The following is a 23,055-nucleotide window of genomic DNA, read 5'->3' as shown; positions in this document are numbered from 1 at the left end:
GGTTGATTACATTTAGCTTAGATTTGTAAAGGACGAGCGGGGCGATAAATCCGTAATAGCCCCGCTTTTTTGTAATCGTCCTGATGTAAACAAAAATTTCTATTGGTTGAAAGAAAAGTATTGTACGGTATTTTGATTGGTTAACAAAATATCGTACGAAATTTTTAAGCCAATCAAAATAAGAGTGTCAGTCAAATGTTTTTTTATAGTTTCGAATGTTTTTGTAAGCTTCGAAAAGAATAGCGATTGAGTGTTCTTCAATTCTTTTTTTGACCATATAATTAACGCGGAATAACATGGTATTCTCGGGTGATTTTGGCTCGGGGTTATTAATCCCAAATCACCGTCTAAACCATGTTATTACTAGTACAAATTTATCGATGATTTTATGAGAGGGGACCCTTAGAAATATAGGATTTTGTGCTCGTTACAGCAAGCCTTTTCTTATTTTGATCAACAAAGCTATTATCTCACAATAGAGTTGTTAAAAATCCAACATCTTTTTATTCAGTTTTTTATGAACTTAAATATTCCCATGAGTGCACACAAAATTGATCATTTTTCCCATTGCAACCAAGGAGCCGTTTGCTTCCGATGATAAGGTACAATGAAATAAAGGGAGTTAATTCTCCATCTATTTCTTATTACCTCCATGACTTGAGCCGGCGAACCGAATTTTTAAACTGGCAAATGGTAATGGTTTGCTCCTTTGGCGAAATTTGCCGTTCGCCGGGCCTAAATAAGACCTCTGCGCTAGCATCCTAAAATTTCAGACTTTTTCATTAACGATTTACTTTCTACATCGTCGTCGTATCACGCGATCAGAACGATTGGGAAAAATGACGCATGCGAAAATAAGAATGTTCTTAATACAAGATTTGTCTTAATTAAATAACTAACCTCCATTTGGAAAAGCATTTAAGGACCAAAATCTTTCACAAAGCGGTATCAAGAGCTCATCTAAAAAGATATCATTGAAATTATTCGAAGGGTTTTTACATCGCTGATAAAACTTTCTATTCGGTGTAGACCATCAGAATAGTCGTCTGTGACCCGGGGGAGTACTAGGTTTGCGAGGTGACGGGTATGTATGAGCCAAAAATCGGAAAATCGAGAGAGAGAGAGAAAAAATTGACGTTTTTGGGACCCTTACAGACACTTTTCACTCGATTTTTGTCGATTTTCACTCGATTTTTGTCCAAATTTAGGAAAATCACGACCCTTTGAGAGAGAAAATTTTGAATTTCGTGAATTTTGGACCCTTACAGAGACTCAATTGTAAATCTTCCTGGTTATCCACTAAAAGAACTTTGGCTGAAAATGGAGGACTTGATTTATTATTTGAGAGTAGTTGAAGGGGTCAGAGAAGGATATTTTCTAAGGAATACAAACTTCCCTGAATACGATTTTTATATTTACATGAAGTACAGTATCCCTTATATAAAGCTTTTAGAAACAGTTTATCACTTTTATCGCCTGACCAAAAGTGTCAATTAGCTGACAATGAAAATCGTCTAGAGACACGAGAATTTTTTATAAGCTTCCGATAAAAATACACGTTGGAAAATTCAGTGTCTCCGTCTGGCACAGCCTGTACCCCTCCAAGCGCCCATGAGCGACTTAATTTTTTTGTGTCTTTTCCGCGAATAAGAGTTTGGTACAGGCTAGGCAGAGACCTAATATCATGCATCTACAATCGGCGCCGAAATATTTGGCACAAAAGGGGAATCCCGTCAAAACTTTTTAAGCGCTTTGAAGTACAGTTCGGAAGTACAGTTTTAACTCTGAGTTTTAACATTTAGTCTTACGAACTTGGGATTTCAGGATCTAAAAGCTCAACAAGCTAGATGCTGAATGGACCTACCTGATGATGAAAGTTAGATAGCAATGCGAGGAGAAAAATGAAAAAAATCAGTCAGAAAATATATCGTTTAGCGAAAATGCATAAGGCAATAAATTCATCATTGATTGTTGATAAGGAGAGATGGAAGGGTTGTAGGGAAAAAATAAATAGGAAGTTCTGGTTGCAAAAATCAATGTTATTGACAATTGAATCATGCTTGATGGTGAGCATTGTTATCAATAATGTTTTTGTGTCAAAAACATAAAAATATAAGGAAAAAAATCTCATGAAAATCTGCAAAAACGGCGATTTCCGGCATTTTCAACCGGAAAAAAAAATTTCTCCAAAATCGAACTCAGCCATGTTTTGAGCATTGCGAATGCACATCTTTCTGCAAAAAAATCAGAAAAAACTAAAGATGAAAATTCGAGAAAATGTGAAAAAAACGGTTTTTCCGGCATATTTCCCGCATTTTCGACCGGAAAAATGTTTTTCGAAAATCGGTCTCCGTCGCTTTTTAGGTATTGTCATTTTACATCAGTGTGCAAAATTTCATAAAAAAATATAAAGTACAGCTCGAGAAATTCAAGAAATACCGTTTTTCCGGCGAAAATCGGCTGTTCCGGCGATTTTTAGAAAGTTCCGGCTTCAAAAATCAGTTTTATCGAAAATTGAACCATGCTTGATCGTGGACATTGCTATTAATAATGTTTTTGTGTGAAAAAACAACGAAATATAAGGAAAAAGTCCGATGAAAATCTGCAAAAACGGCGATTTCCGGCATATTTCCGGCATTTTCGACCGGAAAAGATTTTTTCTCAAAAATCGGACTCTGCCATGTTTTGAACATTGCTAATACGCATCTTTGTGCAAAAAATCTGAAAAAACTAATGATGAAATCTCGAGAAAATGCTAAAAAACCGGTTTTTCCGGCATATTTCCGGCATTTTCGGCCGGAAATGATTTTTTTTCGAAAATCGGGCTCAGTCACATTTTGGGCATTACCATTTTGCATCATTGTGCCAAAAATCAGAAAAAATTAATGAGCCAATCTCGAGAAAAGCTGGTAACAGACGGACGGACGAACGAACGAACGGACGGACGGACGGACGGACAAAGGTTAATTTATAGGACCTCCAGGTAGGTCCAAAAATGTTTCAATAAGGCTGAGAATATAGCCTGGAAGCCACTAAACTCCTCCGAAATCGAAAAATCCAATGAAGCAAAGTAGAAGTACTTAAACTACAATTCTCGCCCGACCTTTAAATTCTGAAAAACGTTGAAATACCCAAAATTGCCAATATATTTCGGCGCTGATTGTAGCTCAATTACTTCACCGGGGTAGCAGAGCATCCACCTCTTACAAACAAAAGTAAGCAGGCCTTGAGACCGCAGTCGAAGACAATTCCGAGGACAACCCGGGGGGGGGGACCTACGGCATGTGCCACCCTTTAGGGTAGGTTTTTCGAGACCCTCGAAATGCACTGTAAGACCTCACTTTTGATATTTGCACTACCCTAAAAAGTATCTTTTGTTCAAATCTTTCTGAAATCGTGACCCTTTGGCGATAAGATTTTAAGGTTCGTGTGATTCTGGATCATTTTGGAAAGTTGATTGTTTTGTTTAATATAAGACGATATAAGACCGAAGTGTGATGAAAGTATCCTTATCATTCACTCAAACCTGGTAGCCATTGTGCTTGAGTGTCCCCTCCCTCGAAGGTATACATAAGTATTTTGCGATTGGTTGCTGTGCTAAAAAGGAAAGGTATCTTTAGTTGTGACTAATGTGTAATTCTTTTCAGAAAGGGAAAGGCATATATGCACTCTAGACTATAACTGACCATCAGACCACATGGTGGCAAGATGAAAAAAGTGACGAAATATTTCAGGAAAATGGTAGCAATGGTGGAAAAAGCTTTAATAGTGTTCCGTAGCGAATCTAAAAATAGCTCATCTAAGGTTACGTAATGTTTTGAATTTTCTTCGCAAAGCATTGTGGGATCGCAAGTAAGACAAAAAAATCAAGATGGCGGGTGAATTCAGTGAATCACAGTAGAAAAGGTGCTACAAAACAAAATTTGGAATAAAAAATCATTATTTCTACATACTGGGTAACCAATATTTTCTGTTTTATTGGACGAGAAAAGGAAACACCTGTTGACTTGCGACTCCAAGATAAAAAAGACAGCAGTAATAGCACGTTCCAAGAGGGATATTAGAAACGATGGATCGAATTAACGACAGGAGACAGCTTTTGTCTAGTCTATCCATTGAAGTCTATGAGCTCATTACAGGCGCTGAATTTATATTTTCTCTAACGGACTGAACCTTGAAAAAAATCGGGGGGGGGGGTACTTGAGCAAAAAGGGGTACAAGGATATGCTGCTGGTCAGAATACCCTTTTTCACCTCCATGAGTCCCAGGTAGGGTCGCAAAAACTCAAAAAGAAGAAAAGAAGAAAAAACCAGTCCTTCGTAGGGTACCTTTTTGCAGAAATTTGGGGAAAAAAAAAGGAAAAAAAAGAGGAAAACTTTGAGAACATTTTTTAAATTCAGTCCCATTCAGGGTAATTTTTTTCGCAAAAATGAGTTCCACGTAGATTCATTATTCAGACCTCAGCGGCACACCCCGTCGGTGGGCATAAGGGAAGTACCCTCCGGGATATGCATCAATGAGATTTCAACTTGATACATAATAAAGGAACAGAGCTAACCTCGGTAACAGGTAAAAAGAAACGGTATGTGTCATGGTGACATAGTAACATTTGTTTAGCTTTTGAGTTTCACTTCTGGTCTCAAAAGCACAAAGAATTTTTTTAAATAGACGTTTTAGTTTTTTTGGACATAATACACCAAATTTTAAGTTTGCTTTTTTCTGAACGATTCCGAAATAATTAAAAATAATCTTTTTGCTACTGCCTGCAATATCAATACAAAAAGAGTAACTTATTTCTGGCAAACCCGGTATATTGTAATTGGCATCATCTTATGGGACATATCAAAAACTAGGTCACAGTGTGGATCTAAACCACACTGAAACGACCGCCTTCCATCCCGCGTAGTCACGCTCGCAAAAGAGCGCGCGCACATTATTAACGCCTAAATGTCATCTCCAGTACATTTTAGATTATTCATTGAAAACAGATTACAATATAGTCATTTTTCATGTCTCGATTATTCAATTCCGAATAAAAGACATTCAGCGAAAAAAAAGAGAAACAACTGGGTAATCTAGTTAAAAAAGCCGAAAGTAAATGGTAGACAAAGTAATGAGTCAAGACAAAACGAGATTAGCGTACCACTATGAAAGAAACCGCCTCCGGCGGTCGATAAGTTAAACTTCAGGACAAAACGATCCCCAAATGTATGATATATTATTTCCGGACAATAAAAGGATGTTCAAAAAATTGGTATGTTATTTCTGGACAAAAAGATTGATTTTACAAATAATAAAATTTCCCTTCGTTCGCGAGATGAACTAGATATTTGATTAGAGCGCTAGTATCTACACTGTTATCAGCAATCGATTTTCGCAATCCGACTTTGTGAAAGAATGGGAAGAGAGCTGGGTTATAATCGAGCAACACTTGTGAATTTTATCATTTATTTTTATTAGCGAGCGGAGAAGATCACAAAATAAACACGGCGCTAAAAAATATGTCTCCATCGAATCGAGAAATTGATACTTTTTTAATCAAGTTTGTTATCATACGTGCAATCATTTACAACAAGGGAAAATTTAGCCGAGAAAACAAACATTTACGATAAGGTAAAAAGAAATGAGTTAATCGATAAAAATTTATTAAAAATTTCAAAAATAAAATATTCAAATTTCAGTACCATCTATAAGAAAACAAATGCGGCATTATTACCGAGTGTTATTCTTAACGTTAAATCACTAAATGGAGTACGATTAAAACCAGAGCTGTCTTGTCCTAAGCCATGTGTACTTGTAAGCGACTGTTTTGTCAACCGTTCCAAATTACCAACCAAGAAAATAGATCGGCAATTAAACTCAAATTGTTAAAGTATCGGCTATTTACTTGGCTGTTTTGTTGATTCTGAAATATTCAGATTTAGAGACTCAAAAAAATCCGTATATAATGCTGACTCAGCAAAAAAGCTTTACATTCCATTAATTTTAAATCCCGATATCTCAACAACTACACGCTTGGGTTTTTCCTATTTCATCACGGATATTCTTAACTCTTTGGAAAATATTCTTACAGTATTCTTAGGCTGGGATTGAAATTCAATCTAAATTTAACATGTAACATACACACCTGAAGCATAAAATTGCATTTTTGTAAAAGTATTGAGCCATTCTAGAGAATAATTGGCAATTTACAATTAAAAATGCTTTCAAAATGGCATTCTTAGGCTTAATTACCAAATCCCAAGATGGTGATATTCTTACCATCATGTTCTCAATTTTTCGGCCAATTTCATCATGGATATTTATATGTTTTAGGGCCTATTTGTTTCATCACTATTTTTGCTATATTTACTACAAGTGCACTCATTTAAATTTTTTCTGTCCAGAACTTTAGCATCTTTTGTAAATAAACTTGCAAACTCCCTTTTAGCAAAAATAGTAAAAACATCAACCTTTTGCAAGCAAAGCAAAGTTTTCAATTTCTTCACAGTAAAAATTGCATCTAAAAACAGACTGGATGATGTTTTCTTAGCCTGATTGCCGATTTTAAACCAATAAAATTAGAGAAGCGAAGAGCTGAAACTGTTGCTTGTTCCACGCACGGGTCTATATCTGAAATTAAAATAGCAGTTATTTTCATAATGGCGGGATAGTGACCACACAGCCGTTATATCATCAATAGCATTTATAGTAAGTGAAACAAATAGGCCCTTAGTTTAATAGAGGATATTCTTACAACAAAAAACATGTCGACATCGAAACATGACAAACCGATTTTTGATGAGGTTAGTACAAAAATAATTGAAATTAGCATTATTGGGGTCAAAATTTGGGTCAAGAAAAAAAAACCTAATAAAGAACCCTATTTTTTCATCGGCTCAAAAAGCTGAATCTGATAGAAACATCAAATTTCCGATTTTCCGATTTTTCAAAATTCGACTTGGAGCTGCTTGGGGGTCCCTTAATAGCGTGATTTGAGCCATTTGGGCCCGTATTTGGTCAAATTCAAGTGTTTGGACCTTCCAATGGAGATTTCCATTTTACATAAAATTTGATAACTTTTCGTATATAATACACTTTTTTATAAGAACAATGAGGCCCAAAATTGCCAAAAATAAGAACAATTTAAGAACAATGATGAGCCCGACTAAATTTCAAGCAAGTTACCTAAATAACTCAATTTCACCTTATAAATAAACAGGATAAGAATAATTTGAGGCTCAAAGTGCCAAAAAGTAGGAACAGCCGAGGTTATGAGATTTACTGGTTCTTATACAAAAGTATATGTCCAATACAAGCTCGTTGCGCCCCTTTCAACCCTTAACTCACGGACTATGTAGGATATAGTTCAATATCATTATTCTGGAATTAAACTAGGGTTGTACTAAGATGTCGCAATCAGAATTACACAGGGCATACCCCTCCCTGCGGTGTCAAACCTAACCTTAAGCAATTGCTATGTTGAGGGACATGCAAATTTTATATCAGGTACTGCAACAGGGTCATTTTGTAAATTTGTAAACCTCTTTAATCACAAATTTTGATTGGTTGGGATTCAGAAGCTGTTTTCATTCATACTCAGTAGTCCCCACCAACAACGCAAAGGTTCCAATTCGTACCACCACAATTTCTGAAAAAATCATCAAAAAAGATTATTCCGAAGAGGAAAAGCAAAAACTGATTTGACAAATTTCGGTTGTTTTTTTTTTAATCAAAGAGTCAAAAAGTGTACGGTAAAAAAAATGGTAAATTATCAAAAAATAGATATGATAGTTACAAAAGATATGTTTACAATTCATACAGTGATTCTTTTTGGTCATTAAAGTAGATGAAAAAAGCTAAGCAATGAAAAATAACTGAAAAAAATTGGCATTTTTAATCTTAATTTTAGATACATTACAAAAATTAATCAACACAGGGTATTTAGGTTCCCAATTTTCGAGAAAAATTCACTAAGTATGATATTATCTAAGGGACATGAGTTGATTTTCACAGAGAATTTACATAGTCCACAAAAATATAATCTACCCAAGACATGAAGCATTACAGTAGTTAAGTTTAGAAATCTTTAAAGGTTTGCACAATCACTGCAATTTTATCGAGGACAGTTTGCTTGAATGTTCAAAATCTGGCCCTTTTAAATCATAGTCGGTCCACTTTCATCTAGATACTGTTTTTTTTTACAATTGTTGTACTAGTATTCTCATCGTAAAAAATGGGCCATTCCATTTTATATCCATAAAAACTTTCCAGGGGGTATTTTTCCTAGGGGGTAAGAAGTTATTCTAAGATTTCCAGGGGATTTTAGTTCATCCACCCTCATTTTAAGGTATGAAAATAATTTTTCAAAGGATATTTTTGCAAATTTTGCCATTTTCAATATTTACAATAATTTTTTCTAACTTGAAAAGGTTCGTCCTACCCCCTGTACGGTTTCTAATGGAACAGCCCAATAGTGGAAAGAAAAAAGAATCTCATTAAAAATCGTCAACGATTATGTAGATGAAAATGGACGGACTTTAAAATATGTTCTGCTTGCTTTAAAACATGGTATCTTTGCCTGGGTATAGTTTCTCTGTTTCATCAACGACATGATCTAACCGATCCTCTCTGATCTTCTTCAAGACTGTACCATATTGAGATGTGCTTTTCAATCGTAGGATATCAAGGTAGTCAATCTCTCTCAAGGTTAAAACTCGGTAGAGTTTACCAGTAGGGTCATGGCGATTCATTTGGATATAGCTTGCAATGTGCACCATAATGTGTTGGAAGAAACCAAGGATGGAGATGACGATACCAATCACCAGGAGAAACCAGAAAACCAACATAACATATTGGTATAAAACGTGCGGCGAAATCTCACATATGAAGCGATGCGTGTTAATGTGCGTGTTTCGAACATCACGCGATGCTTCATGGATATCACAGAACCCCATTGGTGGAAGCAGAATGTTGCCTGGTTTTGGAACAGCACGCACTTTCAGGTTATGGTCGTGGCGTTCGAAATTCTCATATTTGACCCATTTAGCAAACTCGGTTCCGTAGCTACGGAAGTCACCGTGCAGGATTGAATCGCAGGCTTCGAATGCGAGGACGTTCGCGATCAAGTACATAAGCTTGATTATGATATTCAAGATGGACTTGTATCGCATGCGACGTCGGTTGTTCACGATACGGTCAAAATAACTGGTGAAGATCTTATCAGCAGACATTTCACCATCTTTAATCTCATCTCGCAAACTGATGATATCGAAGTTGACCGTCTTGAACAAAATGTAAGGCAAATAGAAAAAGAAAGCCAGAGATGCAGTGAAGAAAGGCATGTATTGGTATTGAAGATAATACAACCTTTGCATGGGTTGACATTCGGTCACTTTGTCCAAGGCACGATCAACAGTGGAGCATAACTGACCAAGAGGATTGATGCCATCATAATCCATATTCTTTGGGATACCATAGTATCCAGATTCATCAAGTCGATCTCTCATCTCGTCAAACACATAAAAACCTGAAATGTAGTAAAGTCAAAAATGGCACCTATTTCGGAATTAGAATAATTCTTACCAAATCTATATAAATCAGAGACAATTTTAAGATTAGCACAAGCTAATAAAAAATAAACGCATATTGACCGTTGTTAAGACCATTTCATTTACACGTGGCTACCAATCAAAACCTTGAGAGGTATATAACACAGAATCTAATACATTTACCCATAGTCTGAATCGCAAACCTCTACAAAGACGTGGGTAGTATATAAGGAACACGAATCCGTTAGTGGATGTCAGCAGCCTGATTTTACCCAAATATCCAACTCCACTCATTGAGTAACAATAAAACGGTACAAGTAATTCTTATGCAAAAGAACCTAGAGCTTGGTTAACATATCAAAACTTATCAAAGACAGTATACCTTGAATCCAGCAAGCACTTCCAACAAACCCACCATCCATGCCATTGACATTGGCCACAATACACGACACTTTATCCTGGAAATAGTTGAATCCAATGAAAGCTGAAAACAATATGGTCATTTTCACCATGAAGATTCGATTGTATTGATCAGTAAAGGTATCATAACGTCGCTTGATCTTGATCGCCACCAGAGCTGAGATACTCTCTCCTAATAGAGACATGGTGATTCTGTTTCGTGGTCCTCTTCAAGGTACTGCAGAATCTCTTGGCTGGCGATGGTGGTATTGCTTGCTGGTCTTCTTACAATGTTGATTGAATTTTATTATTTCAAAGATTTCTTAGATTATAAAAACGAAGTAGAAACAAAATCATGATGACGCTTTGAGCGCTGAGTGAACATTTCTTGAAATCAGTGCTTCAAATATTTTGAGAAGATAATGCATTGCAACGAGATCAACGCCGACTTCTTAAGCATTGACGTCATTCGTGCACCCATCATTTATCGCTTAAAGGCCGGTCTCCACTTTCGTGCGAAATGAGCAAAAACTTTTCAACGTTTTTGTAAGGTCATTGGTCGGTTAAAGAAAGAAGTAATTTCATTGGTCGAGATTGAAGTAACGGTTGAAAAAGGTTGAGCTTCCTTCAACTTTTTTTTGTTCGCGCGAAACCTTTTTAAGGTGGAGATCACCACAAGTTTGGCACACAAGAATGACTTTGCGTTCTAAAATATAAGCCTGGCAAACGTGTATAAGGCTATGTCTTAGAATCAAGATTACAAAATTTTTCGCAGTTAAAGAAAATGGCTAGATTCTTATCTACAATTGACTCTTGCTAATTTGAACTCGTATATTGAGTTTCTTCTAGACGGGGGTTGTGAATAAGTTCGAATTAAAGAAAGAATCGAATAAGCGAGAGTCATCTATAATTTCGTATGAAACAATAATTTTGCAAATCCGAAAAAATTTCAACTAACTATAATCTAATCGCGAACAAATGAATAAGATTCTGCAAAGTGAGTTTGAGAAGAAGTTTAAGTCTTAAAACACATGTGAAAAAGGCCTAGGTAATTTTTCAAGCGTCACTATTTCATATCATTGTCAAAACTTATACCCCAGCTACTTCCCTAAAACCCCGTCACACCAAATACCATTATCAAAATAAAGATAACGATCTACCAAAATAAATTTAATTTTTACAACACTCAAACGACAGCGAAAATTTTTGATGATGTGAAAAAGAGAGAGTATACGCACTCACAATAATAAAAAACCTTCTTACCTTAAGTCAGAATCATTGTATTGTTCTTTTTGACTCTTTCTCAGTTTGATAATCGGATTGTATGACCATATACGGACAGCTTTGTCAACCTTCAATGACATTCAACTGTGTTCATGATATTTAAACATTTTGATACAGACCAGTTTCTTTTCTCACAATTAAAACAACCCTATTCAAGACCAAATTAAATAAAACCAGCGCTGCTTTTTGAGAACCACGAATTTCCATAAGAATCAAAACCATGAATTAAACTCAAGTCCAAAACCATATCAGCCTTGAAATAAAAGCCAAATTTTCCATGTTCCATTTATTATAGTTTCTTAAATTCTTATTTCTTGCTGAGCTAAAACGAAAGTAAACGGACAGAGATATTAACAATAAAAAATGAAGCAAACCTAAACACTAAGGCATTAATTAATAAGAATATTCGACAGCTCATATTCTGAATAAGCCCCCCCCCCCCGTTTATTAAAATTTGGAAATCATGTTCGCATTATGTTTGCAAAAGGGTGTGGTCGATCAAGAGAAAATCTTACTACCTAAGGTATAACAAATGCAGATTATGAAAATTTAAACGGCCTATTCACAAAATTATCACTGTCATTGAAGATTTTCTGGACAGGACTATTATAAAAATTCATCAAAATCAGTCAAAAATCACATGACAAAAATATTGGGACAAATAAGCCCGTCATCTAAAAAAAAACTTTTCAATTTTTCAAACGAAATTTACAAATTATATATTTTGCTGACGCAAGTGTTTAAGATGACGGCTTATCCCTAATATGCTAGAAAGTGCTAAGAAGAGATTTAGAAAAAGGTGTCAAAATTGAGTATGAAAGAGCAACTTGGTGCGTCAGTCTAAGTTTATAATAATACAAACGTTCCTTTGAGGATTTTAAGGGGGTTTGAACCAGCTGGCCGATCACAACGTAAAATTGGTCTTAATTTTAGGCAAGCTTAAAGTTTTTGAAATCACATTAAATTTAAAGCAAAATGCTTAGGTTTGATAACTTTGAAATCAAAATACCGACATAAGAATTAGCATACGATTTTTAAGAAGAATTAACGCATTTACTTTGTCTAAACTGAGCATTAAAATAAAAAACTAACTTTTACATCTAAGACTAGACTAGAATTATGGCAATGGTATTAAATATTCGAAATAAAGCCACAAAGAATAAAATTAACCGACATTTCTCACAAGTTTAAGTATCCCATGTTTTCAAAATTCAAGATCTTTAAAAATGTCCTTGTAAGGGGGTCGCTCTCTTACAACTTTTTTATCAACTTCATTACTGGTGAAAATTCACATAAAGTTTATTTTTTCCAAGCTTTTAGCTTTCAGGACGAAAACGCAAAAATTTGATATTTCCATCCACAATGAAAACAAAATGGCGGACGTATCTTAGTGAATTTTTTATGATTATTTGTCTTGGTTTGGAAAAAGTCAATGGAATATCACCAGAAGAGTGAATACAACCAAAAGATTTATCAACTTCTAGACACAAGAGAGGTATCTGTTACAATTAGCTCTTTTTGGCAAGGGAGAGGTAGGAGAAATTGGGCCTTGAACAAACCAAAAAAACACGAGCTCTTTGTATACAATCAGAAAACACAAGAATCGAGAAACCATGAGTCAAAATGTAAGTGGATACAAATTTTCTTGTAAGGACTGCAACAAAAAATACAAGATTGAACGATACTATTTAGAACACCTTCCAAAGTGCAAAAAAAGAATACCACAATCACAAAATGAGGTTTCTCGTAGTGTTCAGAGTCAAGCTCAGGAAAACATTATGCCAGCATCTAGCCTTCCAGCAGAAGATATTGTCACACCACAAGGACAAACAGATAATACTTCAAATGGCATAATCTCATCAAAATATACATGGGGAAACCATGAGTCTGATACTTTTGAAAAAAACTTGAACAATGCATATGAAAAAATTGTGCATTGGAAAAAAAATATTTTTCTGCTTCCCTCCGGAAAGGCAGGAAAAGAATTTATAGATGAGATGACAAGGCTTGTGGGGGAATGGAACAACGATTCTCCCCTAAAGTTGATCTCACTCAAAGCTCTTATGGTCATGCCATGCTTACTCCTTCAAAAGCCATCTAAAACCTCTAAAGCTAAAGACCATCTATTGGCCTTAGAGCGGCGCTTATTGCTATGGAAAAATGGCAACATTGAGGAGCTTGTACATGAAGGTGAAACTATTCAAAGTCAACTTAAATTTCTTGGGGGCAAAAAAACCATTGCTGAGCTTTCCAAATCATTTCGTAATTTGATCAAAAAAGGTGAGATCAACTCAGCTCTGAAATTACTTTCGGACAACATGCAAAATGGCATACTTCCGCTTGACTCGAAAACCCTAAATCTTCTGAGAGAAAAACATCCACCACCCAAAGACCCTGACCCTAACTTATTATTTGCAGACCAACTTACTAAAGTACATCATGTAAGGTTTGAGTCCATAAATGCAGCTTCAATAAGAACAGCTGCAGCCAAGACAAAGGGAGGGTCAGGGCCATCCGGTCTAGATGCATTTGGGTGGCGAAGGATACTCACTTCGAAAAGTTTTGGTAAGAGTAGTGATGATCTCTGTACAGCACTTGCTGACATGTGTAAAAAGCTATGCATTACTGATCATGACCCAAACAGCTTGGAGGCCTTTTTAGCATGCCGACTGATTCCCCTCGACAAAAATCCAGGACTGCGTCCCATTGGAATAGGAGAGGTACTTCGCAGAATTATTGGTAAAACAATTACAGCTACAACTAAAGATGAAATTATGTCTTCAGTAGGTTCTCTTCAAGTCTGTGCGGGTCACGAAGCAGGTTGTGAAGCACTAGTCCATGCTATGAAACAGATTTTTGACCATGAAGAATCTACAGAGGCAGTGCTGCTAGTAGATGCTACTAACGCCTTTAACTCGGTCAACCGAAAACTCTTCCTCCACAACAAAAAGATTATTTGTCCGGTGATAGCAACGTTTGTGAACAACTGCTATTCAACTGACTCTCGTTTATTCATCGCCGGTGGAGGAGAATTAAAATCTAGGGAAGGCACAACCCAAGGTGACCCAGTAGCCATGGCAACCTATGCAATAGCCACCATACCACTACTTCTTACACTCGTTGAGTTCTCTAACCAAGAAAATCTCACAACCAAGAGTGCTGCCTATGCTGATGACATAACAGCAGCAGGCACACTCAGAGGTCTCCGTCGCTGGTGGGACAAACTTTGCCAGCTGGGACCTAGCTATGGCTATTTTCCAAATGCTGGAAAAACGTGGATTGTTGTGAAGGAAACTTTCCTTGCACAAGCTAAAGAGATTTTCGAGGGAACAGGCGTCAAAATCACCTCAGAAGGTAAAAGACATCTAGGGGCTGCACTAGGACATGCATCCTTTAGAAAAGCATTCGTGCAAGACAAAGTTGATGAGTGGGTCGAGGAGATAAGGGTACTAAGTGCAATTGGAAAAACAGAACCTCAAGCAGCATATGCTGCTTTTGTAGCAGGCTACAAACATAAAATTTGCTATGCCATGCGCACTATTCCAAACATCCAAGAAAAACTTACACAACTCGACCACATCATCACTACAGAGTTTATCCCTGCTATTACAAATGGGATCAATTGCTCTACTAACTTGAGAAAATTGATGGCCCTACCACCAAAGCTTGGGGGTCTGGGCATCCCAATTTTCGCTGAAATGTCAACAGGAGAATATGAAAATTCACAAAAGCTCACAAACCACCTAGCTCGTAACATCATCAACCAGAGAATCCCTCTTGATGATGCAAATGAGGTGAAAAAGATCAAACACGGCTTAAAGTCAGCCAAAAGAAAAGCCCAGAATGAAGCCCTATCAAACTTAAGAGATCAAATGTCACCAGATCTCCTTAAGCTGAATGACCTTGCATGTGTCAAAGGGGCCTCAAGTTGGCTAACGCTTCTTCCAATTGCGGATGAAGGCTATGAGCTTAACAAGGAGCTTTTCTGGGACCTCATTCGCATTCGTTATGGGTACCAACTTAAACGACTACCAACACTTTGTGAATGTGGCATCCCGTTCGATTTACAACATGCTCTATCATGCAAAAAGGGGGGATTTGTGTCATTACGACACAATGAACTTCGAAACACCATTGCATTGATGCTTAAAACCATCTGTAAAGATGTAGTAATCGAACCCGCCCTCCATCCCCTGACTGGTGAAGATCTACATGAAGTCAGTGCAATCATTGGGGACGAAGCACGCTTGGACATCCACGCCAGAGGTTTCTGGCAGACAGGTCAGTCTGCATTCTTCGACATAAGGGTTTTTAACCCACTTGCAAAACGACATGTCTCCCAGGACCTCAAGAAGTGTTTTGATTCAAACGAACGGGAAAAGAAGAGAGCATACAACCAACGTGTGTTAGAGATTGAACATGGATCGTTCACACCTTTGGTCTTCTCTGCGACTGGCGGCATGGGACGTGAATGTACAAAATTTATCTCGCGTTTGGCCGAAATGATGGCAAGCAAACAGGACAAGCCATACAGTGAAGTAATCACCTGGATGAGGCAAAAGCTATCCATTGGGCTTTGCAAAGCTGTAGGTATCTGTCTACGTGGTAGCAGATCAGTCTTCTGTAAGAAAGACCTGAACATTAACGAGGATATATCAACAAGCCTCTTAACAACAAATATCAAAATCTAAATATATTTTTATTTTCATTTACTTCCCTATTTTTGGCGCTTAGGAAATATCCTTAGTATGTATACTATATTTTTATTCTAGCTTTTTTTTAACTGTAAATATTTGACCCAAACATTTTTAACTCTGTAAATTTGTATTATATAGTTAGCCTTATTACACCAGTTTAAAACGATGTACTGGTAAATATATTCTTGTTTCGAGTTTTTAGAAAAATTTGATATTTCGCCAAAAGTTATTTTGAATTTATTGTTTTTGAGAATTCCACTTCTTTCATATTTTTAGCAGGACAGTAGCTCTTTACGAAATTATTTCATCGAAAACTTTCTCAGGTGACTTAGAGATAACTAATAAATCAAGATTAACAAACGAAAGACAAAAGATCAACTATATCTTCTCTTAGTAAGGGTGTGTGTGTGAACAAACCGTAGCTGAGGGGTGTTTGTTTTTTAAATCTCTGAGTCATATAATGAGTCACAAGCATGATCTGACTCGAGTCCTATACGTTTTTATTTTAATAAGAACAAACTATATAAGAACATAAGGCTTCGATAGCCAAAATGTTTAGAACATTTTAAGGCTTTGCGGACTCTAGAACACAGAATTTCACAGCAAAATGGACAAAAATACTCTAAAAATGGCGAAAGCAATATGTTAAGAACATCTAAAGGCTTCAAAAATTTTGGATGTTCTTAAAAAAACGTGTATTCGTCCACTTTTTTAAACATGATGATGTCACCAGATGTCTTAATTGGTAACTGACCTTTATATACTCTGGACAAAGCTTTATCTGCCATCATTGATGACAAGGTGACTGACTCCAGGGTTTATATGAAGCTCAGTGGAATTAATGTACACTCTATCTACACGTTTTTTTTTTGTTAGAACCTAGTTTATAAGAACATTGAGACTGAAACTTGTCGAAAAATTAAGAACATCGTAAGAACATGCCCAGCCTCAGTTTGGAAAAAAATGACAAGAAACTACAATTTTTTCCTCTTTTCAAGCAGTTTTAACTGAACTTAGGGATGGATTTTCTAAAATCGCGAGAGTCAAATATTGTCCAAATTTTACCAATTTTAAGTGCTCTTTATTTTGCATGATATTGTCGATTTAGAGGAGTCTGGAAAATTAAGAACGCATTTAAGAACATTTTAGGCTGAAAATTGCTAAAAAATAAGCACATCCAGGCTCAGCCAAATTTTAGGTGTTCTAATAAAAAAAAACGTGTATTCTTTAACCAGTCAAAGTCGTTAGCGTTAGGTTAGGTGAAAAGACTTCAAATGAATCATTGACTTATCTATGGCATCAACAAAACATCAAAAATTATTTCAAATGATAATACAGGGCTCAACTTATTCTAAGCTTATGTCGACCAAAGAATTACAATGGCAACAATACCTTCCAGGAGATCCCCCTCCGCAATGCCCGGGGGGGGGGCAGCTCCAAAACAATTGTCTTCCAGGAGATCTAACTTCAAAAAAAAATAATTCCCAAAAAAAGGCGTTTCTCAGAAATGTCATTGCACTTATTATTTTAAACCCCACCAGAGTGCTGATTGAGGCTGAGGTGGGGGTAAAACTGAACGGTAAGACTGAAAGATGGCTGTTTTGTCGGTTGTATTTTTACCATTTTTTCGAAAAATCAAATTATTAGAAAAATCAATCGCTGAAAAGTAATATTTTTTGACAGCAACGACAAAACAAAGCTTAAATGTCTGATTAGAAAAGGTTTTATGCTGCTAGCCAAAATATATCATAATGTTTTTACGTTATAAAGCCGGCAAAGCCTTAAATATTTGAGAAAAAGGAGTACCCATTTGGTGTAAGCTTAAGTCGGCTTTACTACACACGCCAACTTTGTCGGTAAGATTTTTCGTGTCGGGCGACAAAATGAAACGGCAATGATTTTTAAAAATAAATTCAAAATTATATAATTTCGGACGGTGACTCCCATCTTGGTTTCTATGAGCACCATTACAGATAATCTCGAAATGGAAAACTTGTTGAAAAAACCAAACCAATCAAACCGTTTATAAAAAAAAGCGAAAAAGCGTCACATCAGGTATGAAGAAGGGCGAAAATCTCTTGTAACCCGAATTTCGTTTTGAAATCATCTTATTTTGTTCAAAGTTTACAGGAATAATCTGTGCTTATGGAGACTCCAAAGTAAAAGCCAAAAAGATGCCAAAGTTAAAGCAGCGAACCGTGATGATTATTACAGCTCGCTGGCTGGGTTAAAGTTATATTAAGAGTTGTTTTGGGGGAGAATGTAAGATTTTTTTTCTCAGAAAGTCACAATATTTACAAGCAAATAAAAGTTGTTCAAATTGTTGAAATACAATCAAAAACTAAGAAAGTGAAGAATTTTGACTTTTTTTTTCATAAAAACTGAAATACGTTACATCTGAAAAAAGTTCTTATGATAGTCTTTGGGATGTGAAAAATGGTATTTGAGGATAAATTCTTTTTAGGTACTGTAGTCGATAGCAAAACAAATTAATTTCACGAGGCTATTGACTTAGTAAAGAATTACCAAAGCTGTACAATCAGCCAAACAAATTGAAATCATAAGATTAATCACAGGATTGGACGAACCATGGAGGTAATCTCCAAATTATAACCAAAAATTAACTTAGTTAGCTTTTGGTCTATACAGGAAGTTCACGGAATTCTTTTAAGAGGGTGTCCACATATCATTGAAAGATTGACATGAGACAAGACGAAAATCCAAGAAAGTTTTTCATCATTTAAAGTTCAACACCGGTGTATCCGTATTTCTCTTTGCCTTTAAAAGTGATAGATCTGGCATCTCTGATCTTACGTAGAAGCTCCACGTAGATCGGCATGTTGTTACGGCGTATATACTCCAGATAATCAATCTCTCTCAACGTGATCGCGCGGTACATACGGCGTGCAGGGTCGGATGAGCTCATGAAGCAGGCAAAATTGAGGAGATGTCCAAAGAGATTCATTAGGACACCGATGACTGAGACTACGATGCCGATTACAAGGCCGAACCAAAGGACCAATAAGACGTATTGATACAACACGTGGGGCGAGACTTCACAAATGAACTTATGTTGATTGACATGTGTGTTGCGTACGTCGCGCGATGCTTCATGGATCTCGCAAAGGCCCATGGGAGGAAGTAACGCATTTCCTGGTTTAGGACTATGACGTTCTCTCAAATTGTGCTCGTGTGCCAAATTGTGATCCAAGTCCGTCCATTGCAGATAATCACGACCATAGGTCAGAAATTTGTGATGAAGCAGGACGTGGCAAGCTAACAGCGCCACAACGTTGACCAGCAGATACATCAGTTTGACCAGCAACAATGAGAACACACGATATCTCATCTTTTTACGTCGATTCTTTTTCTGATCAAAGAATTTCTTCAACAAATCATCTGAATCTACACTTCCAGCCTTGAGGTAATCCTTGAGCAACACCAGATCTGCGTTGGTGAAAGTGAACGCCAAATAAGGCACGTAAAACAATAAAGCCAGTGATGCAACGAAGAATGGCATATACTGGTATTGAAGATAGAACACTTTCTCCATGGGAGTACATTGCTCTACAGGGTCCAATGCACGATCACTTGTGGTGCAAAGTTGACCGAGAGGATTGATGCCGTCATAATCCATGTTGCGTGGGATACCGTAATACCCTGATTGATCCAATCGAGTCTTCATTTCCTCGAAAATGTAGAATCCTAAATAAAATGAAGGGAATTTATAAATAGTTGATGTGGAAATTTAGATGATAAATGAACATATTTGGTGCAATGGATTATGTGCAAATTTTTTGTTTTGGAACCTCCAAATTCTTAGAAAGTTTTCTAATTCTCAAAATTTTGTGACTATTTTTATCAAATTTTAGAGTCCATAAAGCCTTTAGATGCTCTTACAATTTTAAATTTCTTAACCTCGAAACTTTTTGTCTCGATGTAATTTGTTCTTGTATAAAACAACGTGGACATGTTTTTTCATCTACTGTTTATAAGCATATGCTGGCTCAGTTTTTGGTACCTAAACAATGACTCTATTGTTTAAGAGCAATATAATGCTGAGGATAATGCAAGCTTGATTAAGGGATAGACACTCTTACTTATAAAAAAAGACGTGTACCTTGAATCCAGCAAGCACTTCCAACAAACGCACCATCCATACCATTCCCATTTGCCACAATACACGATACTTTATCACTGAAGTAATTCACACCAATGATAGCAGCGCAAATCAAACATATCTTGACCATGAAAATACGATTGTATTGATCAGTGATTCCATCATGTCTTGGCTTGATCTTGATGGAAACCAGTTCTTGGATACTTGCTGCTAACATTGCCATGATTTGGCCTTCGTAAGAGATGGAGTGGTTTCTACTAGCAAATGGTTATGTGTTTGTTGGTTGGTTTCTTTTTGGATTTGGTTTGATATTGTGTTACTGATGCTTTAGATTTTCCCCGGATGTCTAAAAAATGAAATACCAACATCGTTTTATTTTAATGTTATAGTTAACATTATCTACCATTGAGTTTAAAGGCTCGAAAAGGGGGCAATAGTTTGAAACTAACTAACTTATTTCCCATCTAAAACGCCCGATTGAAATAAAAACCATCGTTAGATTTCAAAATAATATGCATTGTGAAAACAAAAAGCGGTAGATTCGGTTCGCCATCCTTAAAGCAGTCCGAAAATGGTGTTAAGCCTAAGAATTCATTTTTTCTTGATTGAATACCTTACTTAAGTGGATAAATTTTGGCGTGGATTTAATTTAGCGATTGGCCAAAATACGATTTTTGACGGGGATTTAATTTGGCGAAATGCAAATTTTGAGACACTTAAATGGGTAAAATTTACTATAAAATATACTGAAAAGTTGTTATTTTTTACGTAATATTCTTTTTGTTTAATTTGGCGGGGATTTAATTTTGCGAATTTTTCAGTATATTTTATTATTTGCCAAATTTAATCCACACCAAAATTTAACCCATTTAAGGTACGTCATCATGTTAAATATATGTTAGATTTTGTAAATATCATGGCCCAAAGTAGCCAATGAAAATAATGATTTTTTATCGTTAGCTGAAGACTAGAGAGGAATCTATCCATAACCTTTGTCACGCAAGAAAAATTTGCGCCTTAAAATTTGCGCCACATTTCAGATGAATGATTAAAGTCTGTTCACGATAAGTGTGCACTCTTTTTTCTTTCACCTATAACTTTTGAAGGAATTCTTCAATCTTTATAAATTTGGTATCGTTGGAGAGATATTTGTGAGTGGAACAATTTGAAATAAAAAAGTGTTTAAAAAAATTCTAAAAATGAACATGAAAATGAAGAAGAAAAAAATGAAGATCTTGTAGAAAAGTGCTATAACTTTCATTTTCACTGGAGAGATTCTTTGGTCTTAGGAGATCATCACTGTGAAAAAGTTTTACTAAAATATATATTCATTAAAAAGTTATGATACAAAGTTGATAAGTGATTGACCCCAAAAAACAGCAAAAAACAGCAGAAAACACCGCTTTTAGACGTCAATCAGCTTATAACTTTGCTTGATATCTTTTGACTGAATGATTATTTTTGAGAAATTTTTTCACAGTGATAATGTTCGATAATCAAGGAGCCACTTCAGTGAAAATGAAAGTCATATCACCTTTCTACAAGATCTTCATTTTTTTCTTCTTTATTTTCATCTTCATTTTTATAATTTTTTTAAAGATTTTTTAATTTCAAATTGTTCCACTCACTAACATCTTTCCAATGATACCAAATTTATAAAAATTGAAGAATTCCTTCAAAAGTTATAGGTAAATGAAAAAAGAGTGCACACTTATCGTGAATAGACTTTAAATCTAGCACTCTCTTGGTTTTTACGTGACACATTTTTAAATATCTGGCAATCCAGCATTTGTGAAGCAACGAAGCAAAAGACATATATCATTATACTTACTGACAACATAAGATGACTCTCGATCAATTTCAACAGCAAAAACAAAACACTGCTTGTTATAACGACCTTCTTTCAAACAAACTCTTGAAAAATGATCAACAGAAAACATCTTCACTTTTTGCGACGTCACTTTAAAAAAAAACCGAACTACCGACAATACAACGACTTCAAAAAACTTTCACCGCTGACAGGCTCCATTATAAACAAAAAAGGCTACCGAAAAAAAGATCTAAAACTACAGTTACACCAAGCTACAGCAATTTCAAAGAGACTCTCCAGCAAATTCTTTTATGATTTAGATCACCCAGGATCTCTTTCTTTGGGTTCAAAATTACACCCCTTTATCAAATTTGGGCATCATTCCGAAGTAAACAAAAGAAAAATTATATACTGCGGTTTTATTATCTGGAAAGATTCCCCTTAAAGAGCGACTAAATATTTCTGCATGGAAAACTTTGACTGAAAGATCTGATTGTTATTCAATATAATAAGGAGAGGTAGTAAAATATTCGCAAACTTTTAAACTATCACAAAAAATAAATAAAATAAACTTAATTCAAAGAAAAAGCAATATTGGGAATCGATAAGAAAAATAATTACCTGTTATAAATTTTTAGTCCAAAATTTTTTGTTGTTGTTCAGTTGTGATTTCGTGTTTTTGTCGACGCACTATTTTATTATCATAATGGTGGTCTCTTCGCCATTCAAGTTTTTTTGTCACACCATAAAATTTATCATTGATGACAATAAAGAAATATCTAGAAAATATGCTTACTTGTCACCGCGTCAAAAAATTCACAGATTCGTTTTTCTCTAATTGAGAAAAGGAGTTTAGAAGGGGGTCTGAAAAGCTTATCAAAAAAGTTCTTTTTAGCTTTACGTCTTAAAAATTATGGCGCAAAAGTAGCTTAATTTTTTGATACAATTTGTGTTAAAAGTTGACCTTTTGAACACAAATGAAAATTTCAAATAACATCTAAAAATTATAAAATTTTGAAAAATACTTTTTAAAAGTTCAACGAAAAATTTTCCGGCTGGAAAGTATAAGACATTTGAGAAAATTACATAAAAATTAACGAAAAAAATATTTCTCATATTTTTATCTTAGAATGTTAAGCCTAGGATGTCCGGTTCTGCGTATCAGGTGATCATCAAAAAACATTAATATGCTTAAATAGAAATTAAAGATGGCAG

General features: G+C 35.7%; 2 protein-coding genes across 3 annotated transcripts; both read right to left on the bottom strand.

The window, feature by feature from the left end:
• Positions 1-8,101: 8,101 nt before the first annotated feature.
• On the bottom strand, positions 8,102-10,331 carry LOC136799294 (innexin inx3-like). The gene is made up of 2 exons (XM_067055999.1): positions 9,913-10,331; positions 8,102-9,508 (listed from the first exon to the last, which is right to left on the bottom strand). Exons 1-2 carry the CDS (start codon positions 10,133-10,135, stop codon positions 8,541-8,543), a joined length of 1,191 nt encoding a protein of 396 aa, XP_066912100.1. The 5' UTR covers positions 10,136-10,331; the 3' UTR covers positions 8,102-8,540.
• Positions 10,332-18,199: 7,868 nt separating this feature from the next.
• LOC136799293 (uncharacterized) lies at positions 18,200-22,674 on the bottom strand. Of its 2 annotated transcripts, none has more exons than XM_067055997.1 (3): positions 22,462-22,674; positions 20,031-20,376; positions 18,200-19,615 (listed from the first exon to the last, which is right to left on the bottom strand). In XM_067055997.1, exons 2-3 carry the CDS (start codon positions 20,251-20,253, stop codon positions 18,651-18,653), a joined length of 1,188 nt encoding a protein of 395 aa, XP_066912098.1. In that variant the 5' UTR covers positions 20,254-20,376; positions 22,462-22,674; the 3' UTR covers positions 18,200-18,650. The 2 variants fall into 2 exon arrangements, with proteins under 2 accessions (XP_066912098.1, XP_066912099.1); XM_067055998.1 differs by lacking the exon at positions 22,462-22,674 and adding an exon at positions 21,862-21,973.
• Positions 22,675-23,055: the final 381 nt, after the last annotated feature.

The sequence above is a fragment of the Clytia hemisphaerica genome, unplaced genomic scaffold (genome assembly GCF_902728285.1).
Source record: "Clytia hemisphaerica strain Z4C2 unplaced genomic scaffold, Clytia hemisphaerica genome assembly, whole genome shotgun sequence".
NCBI lineage: Eukaryota > Metazoa > Cnidaria > Hydrozoa > Leptothecata > Clytiidae > Clytia > Clytia hemisphaerica.
Note: the sequence above shows the minus strand (reverse complement) of the source record. Positions and strands in the feature narration are given on the sequence as shown.

Coding starts and splice junctions, on each gene's coding strand:
- LOC136799293 (XM_067055997.1), bottom strand. CDS start 20,253: ATGGCAATGTTAGCAGCAAGTATCCAAGAACTGGTTTCCATCAAGATC. Junction 19,616..20,030: donor AAGTGCTTGCTGGATTCAAG/GTACACGTCTTT, acceptor CATTTTATTTAG/GATTCTACATTTTCGAGGAA.
- LOC136799294 (XM_067055999.1), bottom strand. CDS start 10,135: ATGTCTCTATTAGGAGAGAGTATCTCAGCTCTGGTGGCGATCAAGATC. Junction 9,509..9,912: donor AAGTGCTTGCTGGATTCAAG/GTATACTGTCTT, acceptor ACTACATTTCAG/GTTTTTATGTGTTTGACGAG.